Source organism: Silurus aristotelis (assembly GCF_946808225.1).
Source record: "Silurus aristotelis genome assembly, chromosome: 17".
Classification (NCBI taxonomy): domain Eukaryota; kingdom Metazoa; phylum Chordata; class Actinopteri; order Siluriformes; family Siluridae; genus Silurus; species Silurus aristotelis.
Window position 1 is genome coordinate 15,587,627 of NC_139590.1, and position 22,382 is coordinate 15,610,008.

A 22,382-nucleotide genomic window follows, 5' to 3' on the forward strand; every position below is an offset into this window, starting at 1 on the left:
AGGCATGGACCATTATTTTGTGGGTCACTTGCATAAATAAGCAGGTCGAGTATCCATTTACCCTTTAGCCTCACACCTGGAAAATAAATCCACCCTAAAGTATTCCTCATGTGAAGAGTCCTTTGCCTTGTTTCCATGCCCTGTGGCTGTGTGAACCAGCCGTATCCCGCACGTGAGCATGTATTACCCAACATTAAGCACAGTATTTACTCAAGTGTGTCATGTTAGCCCTAAGGCATCTTCTCTTCCCAGATCCTGAATTCTGTACTGGAAAACTTCACCTCCATAAACAAAGATTGACATTCATACATTAAAGGAATACTTCTGCTAATACAACAACAACAAAAAACTAGCTTTGCTAATAACAAATGGAAGCTAGTTAGGTTTGTTAAGGGTTGTCAGGTCCACATGGCCTTTATTGCAGTGTTAGCCATGTTGGCTATATTTGTATTCCTTTAATGCGCGACCATTTTCGGAGTCACTTCCACCCAATGCCGCATTGCTGCTTCGTCTTGTTGTCGCTATTAGCAACTCGACACGTTAAAGGAAAACGTTGCAGTTTGCTTTTCCAGTAACAGGCTGAGCTCTGTACACTCCCAGGAATCATGACGCACACAGCCAAGGTTCTCCACATGACTCAGGCTAATATGTAGAAGCAAAACCAGATGCCTCATGTGTGAACGCAAAGTGTAAGGATTTGCTCGCATAACTGCACAGACCAATTACAAACATGACGGGGAAAGAAACCTGATTGTTGCACAGTACAAGTTCAAACAAGTGAGAGAGTCTCTGAATATACAAATGTATTTGACGTGTTTTTGCCTTTTATCTTAGTATCATAATGAGGGCAATGATTAATAGTTGGTCACAGTCATAGCAGATGCTGTATTTTTTTTTCCCCTTCCAAAGTCATACAGACAAAGTTCTTGTAAACCAAAGGTGTTAGGACACTGTTGGAGAAGAGCAGTGGGTGTTAAAAAGATTTCCCCAGTTACATGAACAACCTCATTCATTTGCCCCAGGGTTCCTTTGCCCTGACCTGTGGCTCTGACGTGTTTCCTTTCTTTTTGCATTTCATCTGAAAGCCTGAAAGCACACAACAGTGCCCGCTGTTCCGAATCGTTGGACTTCTTTTATATACTCATGTGAAATTTCTTTTACTTCTTTGTGACCAGGACTCGTCAGATATTCCTGCAGCTCTAGCTCTACGTCTCTTAGCAGCCTTTTAGATACATTTTTTGTTTTGTCCTTCCATCGGTTTTCAAGGGATGTCCAGTTCTTGGTGATGTCACTATGGTGCTCCATTTTCTGATGGTGGCCTTTACATAACTTTCAGCAATGAGATTATGTACATGCTTTGTAAATTTTTAGTGGTCCAAGGCTTTAGCACTGGTATGTAACGATGATGTGAAGAAAGTCCTACAGAAACAGCTGATCTTTATTTTGGGGTAAATCAAAATATTAGTATTGCTGATTACTTTTGGAAGACAAGTGTGATTGGTTTATTGGAGTATATTTGTAAGGTAAATAACTCAAGTTATTTCTTTTGCTTTATTAAGCTTTCATAGTAATAAATGCTAATAGTAATTTCTATTTGTCTATTTAAATTGTGTTGCTTGATATAACAAATTAGCAGTGGAAAATAATTTGAGAGGATTTCTCTTGGTTTTATGTATTACGTCATCTAACAGGGATGTATAGACTTTTATATCCATTGTGTATTTAAGGTCATCTACTTTATGTGCCTTGTGATGACCTGGAATTCCACTCCCACCTTCCTAGTTAACGTCCTACAAATTTCCAGCTCTCTCTTTTCACTAATGGCGAACTTTCTGTACCTACCACCTCAGGGGTCCCTAATGACACCCTACTTTTTTTCTTCATCTGGCTCTGGTGTCCAGGGCAGCCCATAGAACCATGTGTTAAAAAGTTGTGAAATTTGGCGCTCTGATTGAGGAGTGGCCATGTGCTTTAGTGCTATCATCTGGATCAAACCTGGGCCTAATTTGGAAGTGTGTATATGGTCATGACTTTTGAACCGTGTCCAAAATTAAAAGCCTGAAAGCTCTGCATTTTCTGGGTCAAGTTCTATGCACAATGCACAACATCTGAAAAGAAAAGCAAGCATCGAAAAAACACTGTTGAGGAACGTGTTAATTTCCAAACGATTGATTTCTGTGGCCAGGGGTTAAAATCAGATTCTCTTGAGGATGATGTACTGCTATGCAATGTGGAAATGTGCACATATTGTGTGCATACTAGGGCTATTTACACAAAGTATTTTAGTTTCAACTGCAAACACATTAAATTGTTACTAATACAAGTCAGATAAGTTATTCAGAACAGTTCAGTCATGACCAATTGTTCTAAATTGACACAATAAATATCTCTTAGAGAGTCCAGTAAGAAAACGCATGCCAGTATACACATACACACAAGTGAGAATAAGCAGTAATTGCAATAGAAATGAAAACTTTATTTCCTAGACATACATTGACAGTTAACCAAATTTTGTTGCACTGTGACTCAATAAAATTTTGAACTTAAGTAATGTTTGCCTTGTCATGCTCCACTGATGCTGGCCGATAAGATCAGCTTGCTGTTGTGTCAGATCAGGTGTATATACTTGACTTTGGTTAATGATGTCACATGTTTCTGTTTTTTTGCCTACAGGAGGAAGAGTAAAAACCTGGAAAAGGCGGTGGTTCATTTTAACCGACAACTGCCTGTACTACTTTGAGTACACAACGGTTCGTTTATTTAGGTTTTACATTTTTTGTAATTGATATGTCCAATTTCTAGCAAAATAGTGCTAGTGGTAATGCTTATGATTGTGTGTATGTGTCACAGGACAAGGAGCCTCGGGGAATCATTCCTCTGGAGAACCTCAGTATCAGAGAGGTGGATGAGCCCAGGAAGCCTGTAAGTGTCTCCTCTCAACCACATATTTGCCCCAGACCAACCTATAAGCAAGATGCTTCATGCTGTCATAAATATTTTGCCATCGTTTTAAAAATGTTAAGTAGTGACATTTTTTGATTCCTTTGCAGAACTGTTTCGAACTTTACAACCCCAGCCACAAGGGTCAGGTGATCAAAGCGTGTAAGACAGAGGCTGATGGCCGGGTGGTGGAAGGGAACCATGTGGTCTACAGGATATCAGCCCCTACACCAGAAGAGAAAGAGGAGTGGATCAAATCTATAAAGTAAGGTTGACTGGCAGAGTAAAAGGGGGTTTCCTTTTGCACCATACTTGTCATAGGTTTTTCCTGGCAGAACCAGTGAGGGGATTAGTCTGTGCCTATAGCACTGTGGTGGAGAGACGGAGCTCCAGCAGACCCAGCTCTCAAATGGCATCCGTTTCAGCTAATGAACTTTAGTGTATTATTTTCTCCTAAGCAGAGGAGCAGCTCATCTTAACAGGATTTTTGGGCCGTGAAAACTGGAGCGCTGTTTGTAGGACACATCTCTGCTAGTCAGGGCGGTTTAATGTGCATGAGGACGCTGTTTAAACAGCTGGCAGAATACAAAAAATAAACAAAAAATAAAGCACACTTCACCTGATTTGATTCCAACTCACAGCAATCAGAGGGGCGGTAGGTTAACTTCAGAAACCATAGAAACCTAACTAGGTCAGAGAACAAACCTTTCTCTGTATGCAGTTAAAGCACGGATTTGTAAAAAAATGTGCCAGTATTTCCATATCAAAGATGCTGAAGCCTTCGCTTCCCCTCCTTTTTCCCCCCATAATTGATGGCTTTCCTTTTGATGTTTCCTCAGAGCCAGCATCAGCAGGGATCCCTTCTACGACATGTTGGCTACCAGGAAACGCCGCATCGCCAACAAAAAGTGACGAGCGACTCTTGTGATGTTATCGATGTAGGACTTTGTCACAGTGTCCGATTCTCCACGATTTGAAACCCGCCATCCCTTAATTCGCGATGTTCCACCTCCGTATACTGGAGCAAAATACGACGGCCGTTGCTTTCCCTGCACTTTGCACAGATGTCAACGTGTGCACATGGACAGCACATGTGAGAGTCCAGGGGATTACAGACTGATGCGATTCAACCATGAAAACCCATTGTGTTCTGACCTTGGTCTTTCCCAAGTCACTAAAGCAACACTTTTCTCATGTGATTAGTAAGAGCAGAAAGCTGAAGCCAGTTAGGATTATGGAAATAAACCGGCATCCAGTAGCTGTTGTATTTAATATAAAGTAAACTCAAGCTCTTAGTGGAAAGTGTTTCTATAAAGACCAATGAGAGCTAAGGCATACTCCAGCCATCTACACATTATATTCTACATTGTCCATGCAGCTCGAACTGACAAACTATTATCTCACTATGGTGCTGAATTAATAAATCTGTGCAATTTGTTCAAGAAAAATCTGCATAAAAAGCTTGAATGGTTTATAATATAAATGTGGGAATGCAATTTAACACATAGCAGTCTTAAAGTCAGCTGGACTGATTTCTTTCATTTGTCAACAGTACAAGATGAAATACAGGTTGGGTTTTTTATTTTTTGTTTGTTTGTTTCTTTTTGCATCTTTTTGCTTTCTCTGTAAATGGGATGGTGCCAGTGAGTTGAAGCTTTCTGTTTAGTATTTAGAAAAGATCGTTTAGAAATATCACAGGGCTAAGGCCTCTATTAAGGAAGTGTATGACTGAAGTTATTAAGGCATAAATGTAACACAGATGTTCGGTTTTATGGAGTTTTTTTTTTTATTTTTTTTTTATTGGTTTCGACCCTGGGGGCCTCTAGCCACATGTGTCATTCTACTCAGTGTAAAAAAAGTGCTGATCTGGGATCAGTTTTTTACTCTTGATTATAATTATGTGGAAAAGAGTGATCCTAGATCAGGTCTTCACTCTGAGACTCTCAATGTAGACGTTTGACAATGTATTGATGTGTTGTGAATGTTTATCCCTGTTTAAAGCTACAACTTTGCTTGCCTTTATGTTCCCTTCACAAACATAAGTGAATATCTTTTTATATTTATTTTCTCTGTGAAATGTTTGACCTGTAATTGCTGATACTATGGACTTAAGTTATGTGTATATACTGTAAACAATTGTCTCCTTTGTATGTGTGTGTGTGTGTGTGTGTGTGTGTGTGTGTGTGTGTGTGTGTGTGTGTGTGTGTGTGTGTGTGTGTGTGTGTTTCTGCTTTTAAATCACAACAGCTTCAGTTTGGGATATTCCTTTTGGCAATTCAAGATTGTCATCATCTCATGTAATTCTGAATTATTATTAGTGTTATTATTATTATTATTATTATTATTATTATTATTATTATTATATGTTTTTGTAAAATAAGAGCTCTAGCCCAGGGTGGAATATTATATTCAGCTGCCTTGTGAAGCTATACATTAATTTTTATATGACTGTAAAAGCTATTGGTCATTACCATAAAACATTCATAAAGCTTTAATCCTGAATCTGATGGCGTGTTCACGTTCATTTTGCACATCAGTCAACATATTTTATCTCGTGATGGGAGAAACATATAGTGGTTAATAGTAGAAATGTCTTGGAATATGTACAAAATAAACAATAAACAGTAAGAGTAGTAAAGTTGCTGTAGAACTAATTAAAATAGTATGAAATTTAGTTTCAAAAACCAAGAATAAATTTTTTTTGCCAGAACTAACAGACTACAACAACTACAGTTTTACATTTTAATATGTACTAACAAAAGAAATACAAATATCACAAATATATTCAAATACCGTGCCTTTCCAAGCACCTTTTTTTTTATTTTTAAAACGTATGTTTTAGGTAAAAGGCAAGAACACACAATACTTGGACAGTGAATGACGAGAAAAAAGGTCTGTTGACAGTTGAGTACAAATTTGACATTTCTGGCTCCAACAGAAGAACTTAGCATGTGAGCAGAGAACAGGAAAGATGATGATGGTAGCAGACTACCTCACTCTCACAGTCAAACATGAAAATGTAAGCTTAATTTGGTCTGGACTGCGGCGAACTGGAACCAACTTCGCCATTCAACAAGGTAATGACTCGAAGCATATGTCTAAGCTCTGTACGTGTTATTTAGAGGGCAAGCAGTCGGCGATATCCTGCCCAGTCCCCGCACCTAAATTCTATTAAAGTGCTCTTGGATGAACTGGATTGCAAGGTCAAAAAGAAATATCCGAACAAATATTTGCAAAAAAAATGTTTAAGTTGTGTGCATTTCTGAACAATTATTTTCAAAAAATTGAAGTATTTTAATTGCACGCATTGCTTTACTACAATAAATAGTGTAACATGCTTGTTTCATATTAATCTTCTTATTTACTGAAACAAAATACTATAGAATAATAATAATTAATGGAATAAGATATATATATATATATTCATAAAAAAATCTATCAACAAAAAATGTAGTTTTTTTCAATGAACACAGAAGAAATAGCATTGTAATAAATGAGTACACGCTGGTTTCTGCAGTGGCTCAGCTGTCATTAGGCTACTGGAAGATAGAGTGCATATTTGAGGGAAAAGAAAAAAACATATTTAGAGATTGGTATGATTTGCTTTAGAGGATGAAAGCAACGCAGTAGAACACTTTAGAGTCACACTGACCGAACAATCATGTGCCATTCTTCAGCATATATTTAACAGCGTTTGTTTCTTCATACTTCTTTCAAAGAATGCTGTGACTGATGTGGTATGATTTTAACTTTCTTAGGCCATATAATCTCGAGTGTGCTGGGTCCCATCTGGCTTCTTCTCAAGTTTCCTAATGACACATGTCCTCCTGGTTTAAGAGATGTTCAGCCATTAACAAGGAAAATACTAAATGTAGCTGTTTATTAAGCAATGTATTTGGCGTGTCTGATCACCAGGTACAATGTAGCTTTTTTCTACAATTATTGTGTGTATAACATTTTTCAGGGTCTCATGTTGCTAAATTAATTTTTTTTTTTTTTGTAAATGGTCATTGACATGTTTCAAAATAACTTCCACTACTGCTTCTGAGATTCCTTTTATTTCACTTTTCCTCATTTTGCTTTCTGAGTTTGCGACTCTTTAAATGTCCTGCTTTTGAAAAGAGTTTGTGTGTCACTAAATACTGTAATGTTAATACACTTTTTGATTTTTAAGTCATCATCATGCCTGGGATGACTTAAAGGTTTGTAAATACAGCTAGAATGTTTAGTTCGGTGTAGACAAAAAAAAAAAAGATTTGCACACAACTTTATTAAATCCCAGGATTACCTTTTCTAATGTTTTAATTAGATTTTTCTGTTGTTCTTTTATCTCTGCACAGATCATACACAAGTGCAATTTAACAGATTTTTCACACAGACTTATTATGAAGGAGAGCAGATGGAACTGGAAAGCGAATGCAGACACCATACCAGACTGCAGCTGTTCCTGATTACCACCTACAGGTTGGGGTGCCAGGTACATTGTAATGAAGCTTGTCCTTATTATATTTATATTGTTGTTTAACATGAAATATCTTCCCTACATGCGTCAATGATCAGTTATAAATAAAGCCAGTCATTGTGGTTGGTTAGGAATTCTGGCACTAAGCGCATGTCAGCAGTTTCATTTTTCTGCCCCCTGCTGGTGAACAAAACAAAACTGCCATATCAAACCCAGAGTTTAAGGAGATTAAAACATGTCTCTAACTTTCTGATGTTTTTACATTATCATATAATAAAGAATGTCCCAAATGACTTCCATCTATCCACCCAATCAGCCAGCCATTTATCACCTGTCTGTCTTCACATCCGTCCATCTGTCTATGTTTAGCAGAGTGAGGAGGAGACTTGTTCATACTCAGGGCTCTTGTGCAGGGCTGGGTAGCCGCTGTTCATCTGGAGAGAGGCCTCACTGGAGATGTCTGAGGGACTGTGGCAGTACTGCAGGAACTGAGTAGAGTGCTCAGAGCAGTTGCTGAGACGTGGACGGTAGAAGTTCGTATGGGGCCTGTACAGCTCTTCAGCTGTGTAGCGCTTAGTGAACAGGTAGACCGACATAACGCCAGCACTCTGAACAGAAAAGTACAAACATGCAATATTAAGCGGTATATTATAATAAACTTCACAGAAGTCCAGATAAATAATTAAATTTCCAAAACCCATTATGTGGTGTCTGAAACCATACTACTGAGTATATGGAATGTATATGAGAAGACATATTTCCCTGGCTGCAAAAGTTGGAGCCACCTTAACTAGCATTGAGCAACATTAGAAATTCCCATTAAACATTAGAAAGAACGTTTGCTGGACATAAAAATAAAATATTTATTATGACTTAAATGTCATTATTTTGTAATGCAGCTTAAACCATTTTTCAACAATCAATAAAAAAAATCATCTAGAAAAGGCAAAAAGGAACAGGAATGGTGCAGAAATGTACCTCTGTCAATAGGAAAGAGATCACAGCAAATGCAAAAGACCAGCCGTATTTGTAGTTGAAATAAATCTCATCAGTTTTACTGCGGTTCAGTAGCTCGTCATTTATGCTGAAGATGTAAAGAACGAGACCCACCACCAGAGAGAGACCTGACAGGAAGACAGATAGACAAAGTAGTACAGGACAACGATATGAAGAGGACCAAGTAGTAGAGAACTATAAAGTACCTGAAAGGATAAAGAAGATTCCAGAAGCAAAGGCCAGTATGGTGCGGTGAGGCCGAATGTGTCCGATGTTACCGAGCACGAAGCCGATGAACATGAAAAAGAGGCTGACCAGGGGGAAAGGGGTGGCTGTGCGAATCATCTCTGTATGAAAGGGGGTATTTTCGTAAATACAAACAAAAATACAGTACACCCCTCACAATTCAGCAACCATTTTAGTAACGTATATCTTTTTAAGGGACAATACTATAGAAATAAAACTTCCATTTTTAGACATAATTTAGTAAATGTGCAGTTTGTGTTACAGTACAGATTTACTGTCCTCTGAAAATAATTCAACATATAGCAATTATTGTCAAAATAACTGACAACAAACATGAGTAAGTAAACATGTCAAAACTGTGTCCAAAGTGTCAATATTTTTTGTGAGCACCATTGTTATCCAGCACTGCCTTAATCCTCCTGGGTATGGAATTCACCAGAGATGCACAGATTGTTGCTAAGATCCTCTTCCACTCCTCCATAATGACATCACGGATCTGCTGGATGTTAGACCAGTGGTGGGCCGTCAGGGCAAGCAAAGCCTTCTCTGCTGGCTTAATCACTTTGAAATTGTATTAATTTATTCCCAACAGTTTATTCTCTTAATTTCCCTTGGCTGCACTGCTTCCAGTATGTGTATGTGGATGTTAGATTTTTTTTGTCCAATCAGATTTCAGTCTCTATGTGTTGCCATGTCAATCTAATCTGCCCAGGGCCTTCAAAGTCAGTACTGCTGGCCTTTTTACCTTATTCTCTATAAGAAATAAATCTGTTTCTTTAACCAATCATTTTTCCATCCTCTGATTGGTAGCTTGATTTTTGAATGGGTTTGTTCACCACTTCCAGACCAGTGAATACGAGCGGTACCACTGGATTACAGCCTCTGAGGAGCTGTATTATTAGCATGCATCTCTGGTGAGTAGGTTGTATTTTATTTACATTTTTATGTTTTTGTCATGTTATTAGACAAATATTGATTCTGAACTGCCCCAGATGATGTAGGTGGCACAGTTGCAGTTGTAGTGTAGAGGTTTGGAGCTTGCTTTAGTAAAATGGTTTTTACCCTCCATACGCAAAATGCCCCTCTCTCTGTAATGCCTTTCTGTTCCACAGATGTCTCACAACTATATACAGTAATAGCTGCAGGAAAGAGTACATTTTTATATATTCACTCACCACAAGAGGGAACTATCTGCACATCAGACTGCTATAATTGTCAGTACCACCACAAAGATGTCTCTCTGTTAAACACCTATACATACCAAACAAACTCAATTAGAGACCACAAGGCAACATTCAGCTTTTTTTTATAATGTAGTATTTCCTTAATCATCCATCAAAATTATTACAGTGTTAGTCAGCTATTTTGCTTAAACTATATAAAATGACTGTAATATGTCTTTTGTCCTGTGTTCTGTCTTTGTCTGATGTGAATTTAGTTGCACAGTGTTTACTTAAGCTATTTACGTCTTTTTTTTACCCAGGGGGATTCTGTGGAAACAAAACTAACCGACAGCTAATTAACACTCAATCATTTTCACCTTCAGCTTCCTCAGCAAGGCAGTTGTCATCTTGGCGTCGTGTTTGGGGTCGTTTTTATGTTGAAAAACTGCTGATTGGCTCAGTTTCTGAAGGAAGGGCATCATGTTCTGCTTCATGTTCAGCTAAGCTCAGCCGGAAATGTTAGGAAAACACAGAACCCACACAAGCCCTGAGAACATGTCAAACTTTGCAAAGACAGTAACCCAAGCTCAGAACTGAACAGAGAAAACTGGAACTCGCCCTATATTTCACATGCGGCTTATTAATCACTGTAGATGACACAATGATGATGGTGTTAAGGATGTGAGTGTAACACAGATTTAAACTGATTGGCCCCAAAGGGGGTTTACAATTAGCATGGGTTTCACTCTGTACCACTTGAAAAATACAATTCAAGCCATTTGTTAAAAGTAAATAGGAGGCTATTGCTGGCATATATGAATGTAAATTTATTTATCTATTAGTTGTTCTTAAAAGAGAAGGATAGTTTCTCTAGACTTATTTATTGTACCAGGTAGTGCTGCAGGCATGTTTTTGTGATGGATAGGTTGTCTCCAAGCACCTCTAATGTGCAATAATTCTACAAATAAGGTGACTTTTTTTTTTGGTGAATACATAAATAACTTACAATAAACTAGTTGCATAAACATCCACACACGTAAACTATTACTTTATTGAAGCAACTTTTTTTTACACCATTTATTCTTTCTGAGTAATTCTAGATTTACCAAATTAAAAAAATCTCCTGTGCTCAGCCTGCATTACATCACCCCATTTTGTTGGATTCAGATAGATTCTTATTTGTATTCAGAGCTGGACTCTGGCCTGGTCATTCAGACATTGCTTTGTTGGTTGGATGTATGCTTTGGACCACTCTTGCGCTGAATTTAGTTTTTCATCCTTAGCTTACTAGCAGATCTCTGTAGGGTTTTGAAACTATTCCTATATATTCTATTAGAAATATATAGAATATATAGAAAAATAGCCCTCAAGCACATTGCTGCCACCACCACACTGCAGTTCTTTTAGTGATATGTTTTTTTTCTGAGCCAAACATACCTTCCGGAATAATTTAACCTTTTGGAATTGGTCTCGTCAGACTATGACACACAGTTTGGGGTGATTTAGTTGCGCTTGGATGTTTTTTTTTGTTGTTGTTGTTTTTTGTGAGAAAGGGCTTCTGCTCAGACCCCCTGCCCAGACATGTGAGGAATATAAGATTAGTCAATTACTTTATGTAGTGAGTAATCAGTACTTGTCAGATACTCCTGTTGATCTTTTAATGTTGCTGAAAGTAAGCCTCCCTTGGAAGAGTTTTGTCTTTTTATACATTTTGTAAAGACGTCCTGTTCTTGGTGACGTCACTGTGATGATTCATGTTTTCTATTTGCTGAGGATGGCCTTCATGGTGGTGCATATTTTGGAAATTGTTTTATATCCATCTCCTGATCAATTTATTTTAACATATAAGAGCTCTTACATACTTTGGAAACTCTTTGTGGACAATTACTTAAGCAACAGTATAATTCATTCTAAACACAGCCACATCCCCAACTATAAGGAGTGCTCCTCAAAATGTTTTTAATTGTTTTTCTAACTGTGAATATTTTTTGTAACTTTACACTGAGGGTAGAAAAATTTCAACATGATTTATATTGGTTTAATTTTTTGTGTCACAGGTGTGTGTAGACTTAAATAGACTTATACATATTAATATATCCATTGTACTGATCCATTTAGGAACCCAGCCATTAGGGGGGCACAAGCCAGTGCACTCTTAGTGCCGGTCCCAAGCCCGGGTAAATGGGGAGGATTGCGTTAGGAAGGGCATCCAGCGTAAAACATGTGCCAAATCAAATATGCGGATCACAAATGAGAATTTCATACCGGATCGGTCGAGGCCCGGGTTAACAACGACCGCCACAGGTATTGTTAGCCGACAGGGTACCGGTGGAAATTGGGCTACTGTTGGCCGAAGGAGGAGAAGGAGAGGAGGAAGACGTCTACAGAGACGGCAGGAAAAGGAGCAGTGTAGGAGAGTGAAGGTTCGGGTTGGTACTTTAAATGTTGGTACTATGACGGGTAAAGGAAGAGAGGTAGCTGATATGATAGAGAGGAGAAAGGTAGATATGCTGTGTGTTCAGGAGACCAAGTGGAAAGGGAGTATGGCCAGGAACATTGGAGGTGGGTTTAAACTGTTTTATCATGGTGTGGATGGAAAGAGAAATGGTGTAGGGGTGATTCTGAAGGAAGAGTACAGTAAGAGTGTAGTGGAGGTGAAGAGAGTTTCTGATAGGGTGATGATCGTGAAGGTGGAGGTTGAAGGGATGATGATAAATGTCATCAGGGCCTATGCTCCACAAGTTGGCTGTGAGATGGAGGAGAAGGAAAGATTCTGGAGTGAATTAGATGAAGTGGTAGATGGTGTACCTAGGAAAGAACGATTGGTGATTGGGGCAGACTTTAATGGCATGTAGGTGAAGAGAACAGAGGTGATGAGGAGGTGATGGGTAGGTATGGTTTTAAAGAGAGGAATGTGGAAGGGCAGATGGTGGTAGATTTTGCTAAAAGGATGGAAATGGCAGTGGTGAACACGTATTTTAAGAAGAAGGAGGATCATAGGGTGACGTATAAGAGTGGAGGAAGGTGCACACAGGTGGATTATGTTCTGTGTAGGAGATGCAACCTGAAGGAGATTGGAGACTGTAAGGTGTTGGCGGGGGACAGTGTAGCTAGACAGCATCGGATGGTGGTCTGTAGGATGGTTTTGGAGGCGAAGAAGAAGAGGAGGAAAGTAAGGATTGAAAGAAGAATAAGATGGTGGAAACTGAAGGAGGAAGAGTGTAGTGTGAGGTTCAGGGAAGAGGTCAGACAGGGGCTTGGTGGTGGTGAAGAGGTGCCGGATGATTGGGCAACTACTGCAGGAGTGATGAGGGAGGAAGCTAGAAAATGACTTGGTGTGACATCTGGAAATAGAAAGCAAGACAAGGAGACGTGGTGGTGGAATGAGGAAGTGCAGGAGAGCATAAGGAGAAAGAGGTTGGCAAAACAGAAGTGGGATCGACAGAGTGATGAGAAAAGTAGGCAGGAGTACAAGGAGATGCCAGGCAGAGGGACCGAGCTGGGAAGGATGTACTGCAAGTTAGAGCAATAAAGGATGGAGAGGGAAATGTGTTGACTAATGAGGAGAGTGTGTTGAGAAGATGGAGGGAGTATTTTGAGCAGCTGATGAATGAGGAAAATCAGAGAGAGAGAAGGTTGGAGGATGTGGAGTTGGTGAAGCAGGATGTAGATAGGATTAGTAAGGAGGAAGTGAGAGCAGTGATTAAGAGGATGAAGAATGGGAAGTCGGTTGGACCAGATGACATACCGGTAGAAGCGTGGAGATGTTTAGGAGAGATGGCAGTGGAGTTTTTAACCAGATTGTTTAACAGGATTCTGGAAGGGGAGAGGATGCCTGAGGAATGGAGAAGGAGTGTGCTGGTACCGATCTTTAAACATAAGGGAGATGTGCAGACCTGCAGTAACTACAGGGGAATTAAGTTGATCAGTCACACCATGAAGTTATGGGAAAGAGTAGTGGAAGCCAGGCTGAGAGAAGAGGTGACCATCTGTGAGCAACAGTATGGTTTCATGCCGAGGAAGAGCACCACAGATGCCTTATTTGCTTTGAGGATGTTGATGGAGAAGTATAGAGAAGGACAGAAGGAGCTGCATTGTGTATTTGTGGATTTAGAGAAAGCGTACGACAGGGTGCCGAGAGAGGAGTTGTGGTATTGTATGAGGAAGTCAGGTGTGTCAGAGAAGTATGTGAGGGTGGTGCAGGACATGTATGAGGACAGTGTGACGGCAGTGAAGTGTGCAGTAGGTACGACAGACTGGTTCAGGGTGAAGGTTGGACTGCATCAAGGATCGGCCCTGAGCCCTTTCCTGTTTGCAGTGGTGATGGACAGGTTGACGGACGAGGTCAGACAGAAGTCTTCCTGGACTATGATGTTTGCAGATGATATTGTGATTTGTGGTGAGAATAGAGAGCAGGTTGAGAAGAGCCTGGAGAGGTGGAGATATGCGCTTGAGCGAAGGGGAATGAAAGTCAGTAGGAGTAAGACAGAGTACATGTGTGTGAATGAGAGGGAGGGCAGTGGAGTGATGCGGTTGCAGGGAGAAGAGGTGGAGAAGGTGGAGGAGTTCAGGTACCTGGGGTCAACAGTGCAAAGTAATGGAGAGTGTGTTAGAGAAGTAAAGAAAAGAGTGCAGGCAGGGTGGAGTGGGTGGAGAAGAGTGACAGGAGTGATTTGTGATAGAAGAGTATCTGCAAGAATGAAAGGGAAAGTTTATAGGACTGTGGTGAGACCTGCGATGTTGTATGGATTAGAGACACCGGCATTGAGTAAAAGACAGGAGGTGGAGCTGGAGGTAGCAGAGCTGAAGATGTTAAGGTTTTTGTTGGGAGTGACAAGGATGGACAAGATTGGAAATGAGTTTATTAGAGGGACAGCACATGTAGGATGTTTTGGTGACAAGGTGAGGGAGGCGAGATTGAGATGGTTTGGACATGTGCAGAGAAGGGACATGAATTATATTGGTAGAAAAATGCTGAAGATGGAGCCACCAGGTAGGAGGAAAAGAGGAAGGCCAAGGAGGAGGTTCATGGATGTGGTGAGGGAAGACATGCAGGTAGTTGGTGTGAAAGAGGCAGATGTAGAGGACAGGGTGGTATGGAGACGGATGATCCGCTGTGGCGACCCCTAATGGGAGCAGCCGAAAGAAGAAGAAGAAGAAGACTGATCCATTTAGGACAGACAGAATGCAGTTAGTACATATATTATGAGCTGAGAGCATAGACACCCTTTCCATGCATCCAGCCAGATACTGTACTTGGCTATAAAAAGACAGAAAAGGCACTTACTCAGGACACTGACTGTAGATTCACTGGTCAGTTGCACAGTCATAGGCATGAGATACTCTATAGTGAAGCAGCGACCGACCTCCTCTCCTAGTAGAGATTGAAAATGAGAGAAAAAAGGAGGGATCATATGAGAATGTCAAGCACTGGCTCATTGACAAACATTTCAAATGCATCTGGATTTGCAGGATCATGATGCACAAAAATGCACTCAGGGTCATCACATGGAGACTACATTCACAGGCATATTGTTTTTTTTTATTTTTTATTTTTTATGAATAGCTATAGATGGCACTTTGTACACACTTACAACCTATGAGAGTCAGATCAGTTTACTAGTACTGCTCAGCTCACCTATAAAACACATTTATAACTGATCACTGATGTCATCACATAAAACCAGAATGATATTCCTGATACTTACTTGACACACTCCAGTATCTAGATGCAATCTTATTTTTTTTTTTTACTCAGTGTGCGAAAAGAATTACATTCCCCACCTGACAGGAAGCAGAGTCTCCACAGGCCAGAATGTAGGCATGTGTGGATGTTGGTGCTCTGGTTGAAGGGCAGGGTTATCCCTTCCTCTAGGTAGAGCCAGTAATCAGTGCTAACAGCTATGCCCAGCAGTCCCAGGCCACACACTGCAAACACGCTGCTCAGCAGGGTCAGCGCTTTCCTGCCACAGACACTCATACCAGCAGCCTCCTGCAGGCACAGAAAACACCATAGCAAAAACACTAGACATTTATGACAATCATATACACACACATGGCCATGCAACCAAGAAAATGCAACTATTATATTTGATAATAATACATCCTTCCTTAATTGTTTGTAGCCTGATAATCTCAGTCTTTTACTTCACCTTTTGTCATTTTTTTTTTTGTTTCCTGGTTACTGATTGTCCTGACTCTGTACATTCTGTACCGATCATTGTATGAGACACCTGTCATTCAAGATATACAGGAAGTATAAAATCTTACAACTTTGTTTCTTGTACATGTGTAAAGTTCTTCGTTTAACTATTTTTATTTCAATTAGTGCACCTTTAAATATAAGAAAATAACAGAAGTAAACATTGGAGAAATGGAAAAAGGAGAAAATTGAATGAATTAAAATCTACTTTGAAGAAGGACATTCATATGCAGTGATGTTGGAGATGCTGCAATATATCATGACGTAAAGGTTAGTTTGTACACTTTTACACATACATGTGACAAAATGACAAGTGTCTCTTCCAATGATCTGTGAGTTCTCCATTCACAAACTATACCTACCTTTTCTGGTTTGTCTGAATTGTTGTGTTTTCAGATTTGTTATTTTGCTTTCAGGTTTGTTAGTTTTCTAATTTGTTAATTTGTTTTCTGATTTGTTAATGTGTTTTGCACTTCTCAGCCACTGTACATTAGGGACAGACTTACAATTATAAAGAACAATCTTTTTCATTCTTCATTACTGCATTATCTGTCCTCCCTCTCTTTTACACACATGTACTCTGTCTTACTCCTCCTGACTTTTATTCCCCTTCTCTCCAGAGTGTACCGCCACCTCTCCAGGCTCTTCTCATCCTGCTCCCTACTCTCACCACAAACAAAAATATCATCCGCAAACATCATAGTCCATGGAGACTCCTGTCTGACCTCGTCCGTCAACCTGTCCATCACCACTGCAAACAGGAAAGGGCTCAGAGCCGATCCTTGATGCAGTCCAACCTCCACCTTGCAACAGAATGAAAGGGAGGGCAGTGGAGTAGTGCGGTTGCAGGGAGAAGAGGTGGAGAAGGAGGAAGAGTTTAAGTACCATGGATTAACAGTGCAAAGTAATGGAGAGTGTTTTAGAGAAGTGAAGAAAACAGTGCAGGCAGGGTGGAGTGGGTGGAGAAGAGTGACAGGAGTGATTTGTGATGGAAGAGTGTCTGCAAGAGTGAAATGGAAAGTTTATAGGACTGTGGTGAGACCTGCGATGTTGTATGGTTTAGAGACAGTGGCATTGACTAAAAGACAGGAGGTGGAGCTGGAGGTAGCAGAGCTGAAGATGCTGAGATTTTCACTGGGAGTGATGACGATGGACAGAATTAGAAATGAGTTTATTAGAGGGACAGCACATGTAGGACGTTTTGGGGATGAAGTGACAGAGGTGTGATTAAAATGGTTTGGACATGTGCAGAGGAGGGACATGGGGTAAATTCAGTAGAAGAATGCTGAGGATGGAGCCACTAGGGTGGAGGAAAAGAGGAAAACCAAGGAGGAGGTTTATGGATGTGATAAAGGAAGACATGCAGGTAGTTGGTGTAAAAGAGGCAGATGTAGAGGACAGGGGGGTATGGAGACAGATGATCCGCTGGCGCGACCCCTAATGGGAGCAGCCAAAAGAAGAAGAAAAAAATTACCGCATTATCTTTGTAAAGCTGCTTTGAGACAATGTCCAGTAAATTAAATTGAGTTTAAATAAATATTTGACAGCCATTCCTCTGCCATTGTGACTAATGTGTATGTGGCCAGTTGTGATTTATTAGTCAAACTCCAATGACTCTTAATAACAGATGTAGTTCTATATTGAACAAAAAATTCACCATTATAAAGTAATTGTAATTGAGTAATTGAGTCATGTCATTAATGATTTGCTTTTGCAAAGCAAAAACAAGCCTAGTTGATAACTTGCACAGACTGCTCTTTCTTGTCACATATGAATGCCCAATAAGTGACAGAGAAATTCGATACAATGGGATAAATCAAATACTGATGTTTGAAGACTATGGTATTTTCAGTGTTGCACAGATGCAGATGCTGATGAACTTTGTAGTGTTTCTATTTACATAAATTGAGTGAAGGCTCAGCAAGCTATTATGAAACAATACACATACACATGCATCTTCACACACAAACAAACAGAAAGTAGGGGAAATAATGTTTCCATTCACTTCTTATGGCATATCTGCTAATCACATCTAGAGATGGCGGAAGAAAGTGTTGCCTCTGTACTTCATATAACATACAGTATATGCTTCCCTGTATGGATAAAATCCAAAATCTAGTGGACCATCTTCCAAAGAGTGGTGGTTATTATAACAGCAAATTAAGCATCCATATTTGTCCATGCCCATGTTGATTTGAGTATTAAAAACTTGAAAAGTATTAATTTAAGGTACATTTACAGATAAATAAAAATGTGCGATTAATTAGCGATTAAGCACGAGTTAACTCATGACAATGATCCGATTAATCACATTGCAATATTTTTATTGATTGACAGCCCTTATCTTTATACAAATAGTAAATTATTAACTCAGTATGAGTGGGATTTATGAGTCCAAGGATTCAGTGGATTCTTAGGTTTCAGAGAGCCCCCTCTAGTGGAAGGACTATAGCAAATATTCTTCTTATATTTGCAAACACTCCTCATACCATCTGTATATGTTTTTGAAATTATGCCATTGATAATTCTTGACTCTCATTCATTTATATTTTTCCCTGAAGAGTTGCCACAACACTTTGTTTAATTTCAGGTTTACTATAGCACCAGCTGAGAAATATTTGGCTTCCACTCATGAGACTTAAGGCAAAGCAAGGCCATGTTACTCAGCTAACCCAAGCACTAAATACAAACTGTAAATTACACTATTCAGCTTTTTAAAGTTGTTGTTGTTAGCAAGAAATTGTAACAAAAGTAGCTGACTGAGTTGGTTATGAAACTTCCTACATGGTCAGAAAAACAAGAGACAGTTTTGCTGGTCATATATGTGCCCTGACTAATCCATCTAAACCGTGGGATCCGAGGTTGTGAGTGGGATTCATGAGTCTAAGGATTCAGTGAGTGCCCTCTAGTGGAATTCTATAGCAAAAGCAGGCAGAATCTCTACTGACTCAAGGGACTCCTGAGACTCAGATCAGTGACAGTCGTTTAAGAATTAAAACCAACAAATTACATTGAGACTGCGGTATTGTGAGTGATTCAATAATTTTATACACCAAAATGTAATTGAAGTGCTTAATAGAACCCTTTTCACTGATGAACCTTGTTTTCATTCATCGGGGTGAATAAACATGAGGGAGAACAGAAAATCTACATGCTATTCACGAGGAACCACTGAATTTATTGAAAACACAATAAACTTAGAACATTACTGTTCTGAAATTCTGTATCTGTTCATAGGCCAACTTGAAATAAGTGAAATACTTAACAGTTATTTACAACAAGATGGTGCTACCGCACATATGGCTTTCATTTCAATGGCACCACTTGAAGACATTTTTGGCGATCACATAATTTTAAAGGGTCTCTGACCTTCACGGTCGCCAGACCTGGCTTTTACTTCTGGGGTGCAGCAAAAGGAGTGGAAGCAGTGTAAAAAAAACACTGCTCTGTAAGAAAATATAATATAAATTAAAAAAATCCTCAACAGAGTTTTAGGCTGATTTATCATAAGTTTGTAATCTAGCGCACCAGTGTAGATTTTTTCATTGCTATAGACTCAAAGCACTTTTGTACATCGCTCTGGACAAGGGCGTCTGCTAAATGGCACAAATGTAAATGTTAATGTAAACATGTCTTTGCCAATATGACTACACATACTATACAATATGAATATGCTTATTATCAGCGAACTGGGTCTCTATTGTACCTTCGAACCTGATGTTTGTTGAACTGAACTGTATCAAACTCACAAACACACACACTCAGCTGTGTGTTACTGAACTGTTACAACCTGAACTCAAACACACTCTCAATACTCGTTTAAATTCATACACATCCATGTCTTCAGTACAATGAATATATTATATTAGAGTCACATTATACTGTTTACATGCTGTTTTGCACCTCTTGATTGCTGCTCTTGCTGTTTTTGCACATTATTTATGTTTACAAATACACTTTGTTTATATTTCCATATTGCACATTGTACTGTATAACATATGCAGTATGTATACCGGTCGGCATTATTATGTGTTTTGTGTATATGTCCGTCACTGTCCTGTATTGTCTTTTGTCTTGCATTTAGTGTCACACAATGCACTTTATCTGTTGTGTTGTGTAGCTCTAAGTTGTGTGATGTTGCTCTATGTTGTTTTATGTAGCACCAGGGTTCTGGAGAAATGTTGTCTCATTTCACTGTGTACTGCGTCAACTATATATGGTTGAAGTGACAATAAATGCTTCTTGACTTAACTCCACTTTTTTAATTTTCATTAATATGGTGTTGCACAAAATTGTTTTAAGAAACGAACTGCAAAACATGACTCGTGCTTGCAGTACTAGCACATTTAATAGAATACAGGATGTTTTTATTCTACAATCATTTTAGACATGATTCTAGTGCTTCACTTGGCGGAAATGATCTGTTTAGATATTTAATCGTAAATGTAAATGAAGATTTGTGGTTTGGTGCCAACCAGCAAAAAAAGACTGTGAAAATGTGCTCGCATTAGTGGATGATTCATGTCAGTATGCCGGCGGTAGGAGTAGGAAGGACCTTTTCAATGATCCCTGACTGAAAGCTTTGACTAATCTACACATTCAGGTGACCTGTGAGTGATGAATCATTCCTGTTTCTCCAAGGATCTGCCTATGTATCTCTCCATCTTAAATCTCGCACGCTTCCTTTCTTTTTTCTTTCTTCACGGGTAATTCGATTCTCACTTGTTGCAGTCAAATGAAATGTCAGCAGTCACAGTCAACCACAAAGTTACCAGGATAATAATGTGAATAATGAACAGCAGACACTATATAGCTTTTTCACAAAAAAAAAACAAAAAAACAATTCATACAGAATTTAATACACTTAATAATTGTTATCACACATAGTCATTTTTTTCCATCAAGAATACTCATTTGTAGCAACACAAGCAACCACCTATAGATTTGGGAAGATGGGAAAATGGATATAATTTAATTTAACCATTTATAATAAATATACAATAATGTATATCGCTTTCCTTTAAGTAAAAAAAAGGTTTTAAATGTAGCAGCAGTAAAATATAAGCCTGTTCTTACTTCTGTGCACAGCATTGTGATGGTCATTACCTCGAGAAAGATGAGGAGAATATGGATTGTCGAGTTCCTTAGTAAAAAAAAAAAAAAAGTGTGTAGCAGTCCAGCAGATTTTCGACTCGGTTGTTATAATTGAATAGAATTCAGTAATGAAATAAAAACAGAATGCAGCTGAGGATACTAACTCAGGAGTGCGTCCTCCTTCCTCTTCACCAACTGTCCTCTTTCCTCTTCACCAACTGCGTCCTCTTTCCTCTTCACCAACTGCGTCCTCTTTCCTCTTCACCAACTGCTCACAGATGCTGAAGCGCCTCTTTGCGCGCGCGTAAAGACGCGTCCAAAACCGCGCACTGATGCTCGCTTTTCGGTTCACTGTTCGGGAACGCGGTTTGAGACGGAGCCTCGATGCTTTAAAGCAGTAGTTATATTACAACACCCATTCCACAGCCACTTATATGTGTTTTCCCCAAACTCTTCCTCCAAAATGTATATTTTACTTCTTACTATGATCCACCACCCAAATAATATTTGCTCAATGTGGTTCTAGGCAGATGTGGGAAGTAACGGAGTACAAATACTTCGTTACTGTACTTAAGTAGATTTTTCTGGTATCAGTACTTTACTCCACTATTTATTTTTCAGACAACTTTTTACTTTTACTCATTACATTTTTGCACAAATATCTGTACTTTTTATTTCTTACATTTTCAAAACAGACTCGTTACTTTAGTTTTAATCCATTGATTTGGTGAAATATTATTTTTATGTTTTCACTGCGCGCTGATTTCAGCCGAACAACCGATTTCCTGTTACTGCGCGTTCAATCCGCTGTATAAAGTACTGACTCTCACTCACCACAGATGTAGACTAGTTTACGGAGATAAGAATCAGCAGGCAGAAGGCAGTAAGAAGTTTGGGGTTAATGTGGATGAGACAGAGGAAGTCAGTGATGAGAACATGACTGAGATCAGACACCCTAACCCTAACCCTAACCCTAACCCCTAACCCCTAACCCTAACCCTAACCCTAACCCTAACCCTAACCCTAACCCTGATCATCATCATCTTTTCTCTGCTTGTGTTCTGTATGTGGATCTTCAGCCTGGACACATTCATTAGGTAACAACATTTTTAATTAGTTTTGTATTAATATATATATATATATATATATATATATATATATATATATATATATATATATATATATATATATATATATATATATATACACAGTGGAACCCGGTTATGTCGATGTCCTAGGGGGTCGCCAAAAAGCATCGAGATAACCGATGATCGAGATA

At 39.1% G+C, this 22,382-nt stretch overlaps 3 protein-coding genes across 5 annotated transcripts in view; 2 read left to right on the top strand and 1 right to left on the bottom strand.

Annotated features, from left to right (window-relative positions):
* Positions 1-5,442, top strand: part of cyth3b (cytohesin 3b) — a 37,276-nt gene extending 31,834 nt beyond the window's left edge. For both annotated transcript variants that reach the window (XM_083565924.1, XM_083565923.1), the window contains exons 10-13: positions 2,674-2,750; positions 2,851-2,922; positions 3,051-3,205; positions 3,780-5,442. In XM_083565924.1, coding sequence (XP_083422050.1) covers positions 2,674-2,750; positions 2,851-2,922; positions 3,051-3,205; positions 3,780-3,852 — 377 coding nt within the window. In that variant the 3' untranslated portion in view covers positions 3,853-5,442. The remainder of the gene's footprint in view (positions 1-2,673; positions 2,751-2,850; positions 2,923-3,050; positions 3,206-3,779) is intronic.
* LOC310739668 (protein HID1-like) overlaps positions 1-22,382 on the top strand; it is a 484,702-nt gene that overhangs the window by 135,923 nt on the left and 326,397 nt on the right. The gene's annotated exons all lie outside the window — the stretch shown is intronic.
* On the bottom strand, positions 5,085-21,276 carry cacng5b (calcium channel, voltage-dependent, gamma subunit 5b). Its single transcript, XM_083565967.1, has 6 exons — positions 21,116-21,276; positions 15,592-15,799; positions 15,095-15,181; positions 8,605-8,745; positions 8,381-8,526; positions 5,085-8,010 (listed from the first exon to the last, which is right to left on the bottom strand). The coding sequence occupies exons 2-6, from the start codon at positions 15,785-15,787 to the stop codon at positions 7,768-7,770; spliced, it is 813 nt and encodes a 270-aa protein (XP_083422093.1). The 5' UTR covers positions 15,788-15,799; positions 21,116-21,276; the 3' UTR covers positions 5,085-7,767.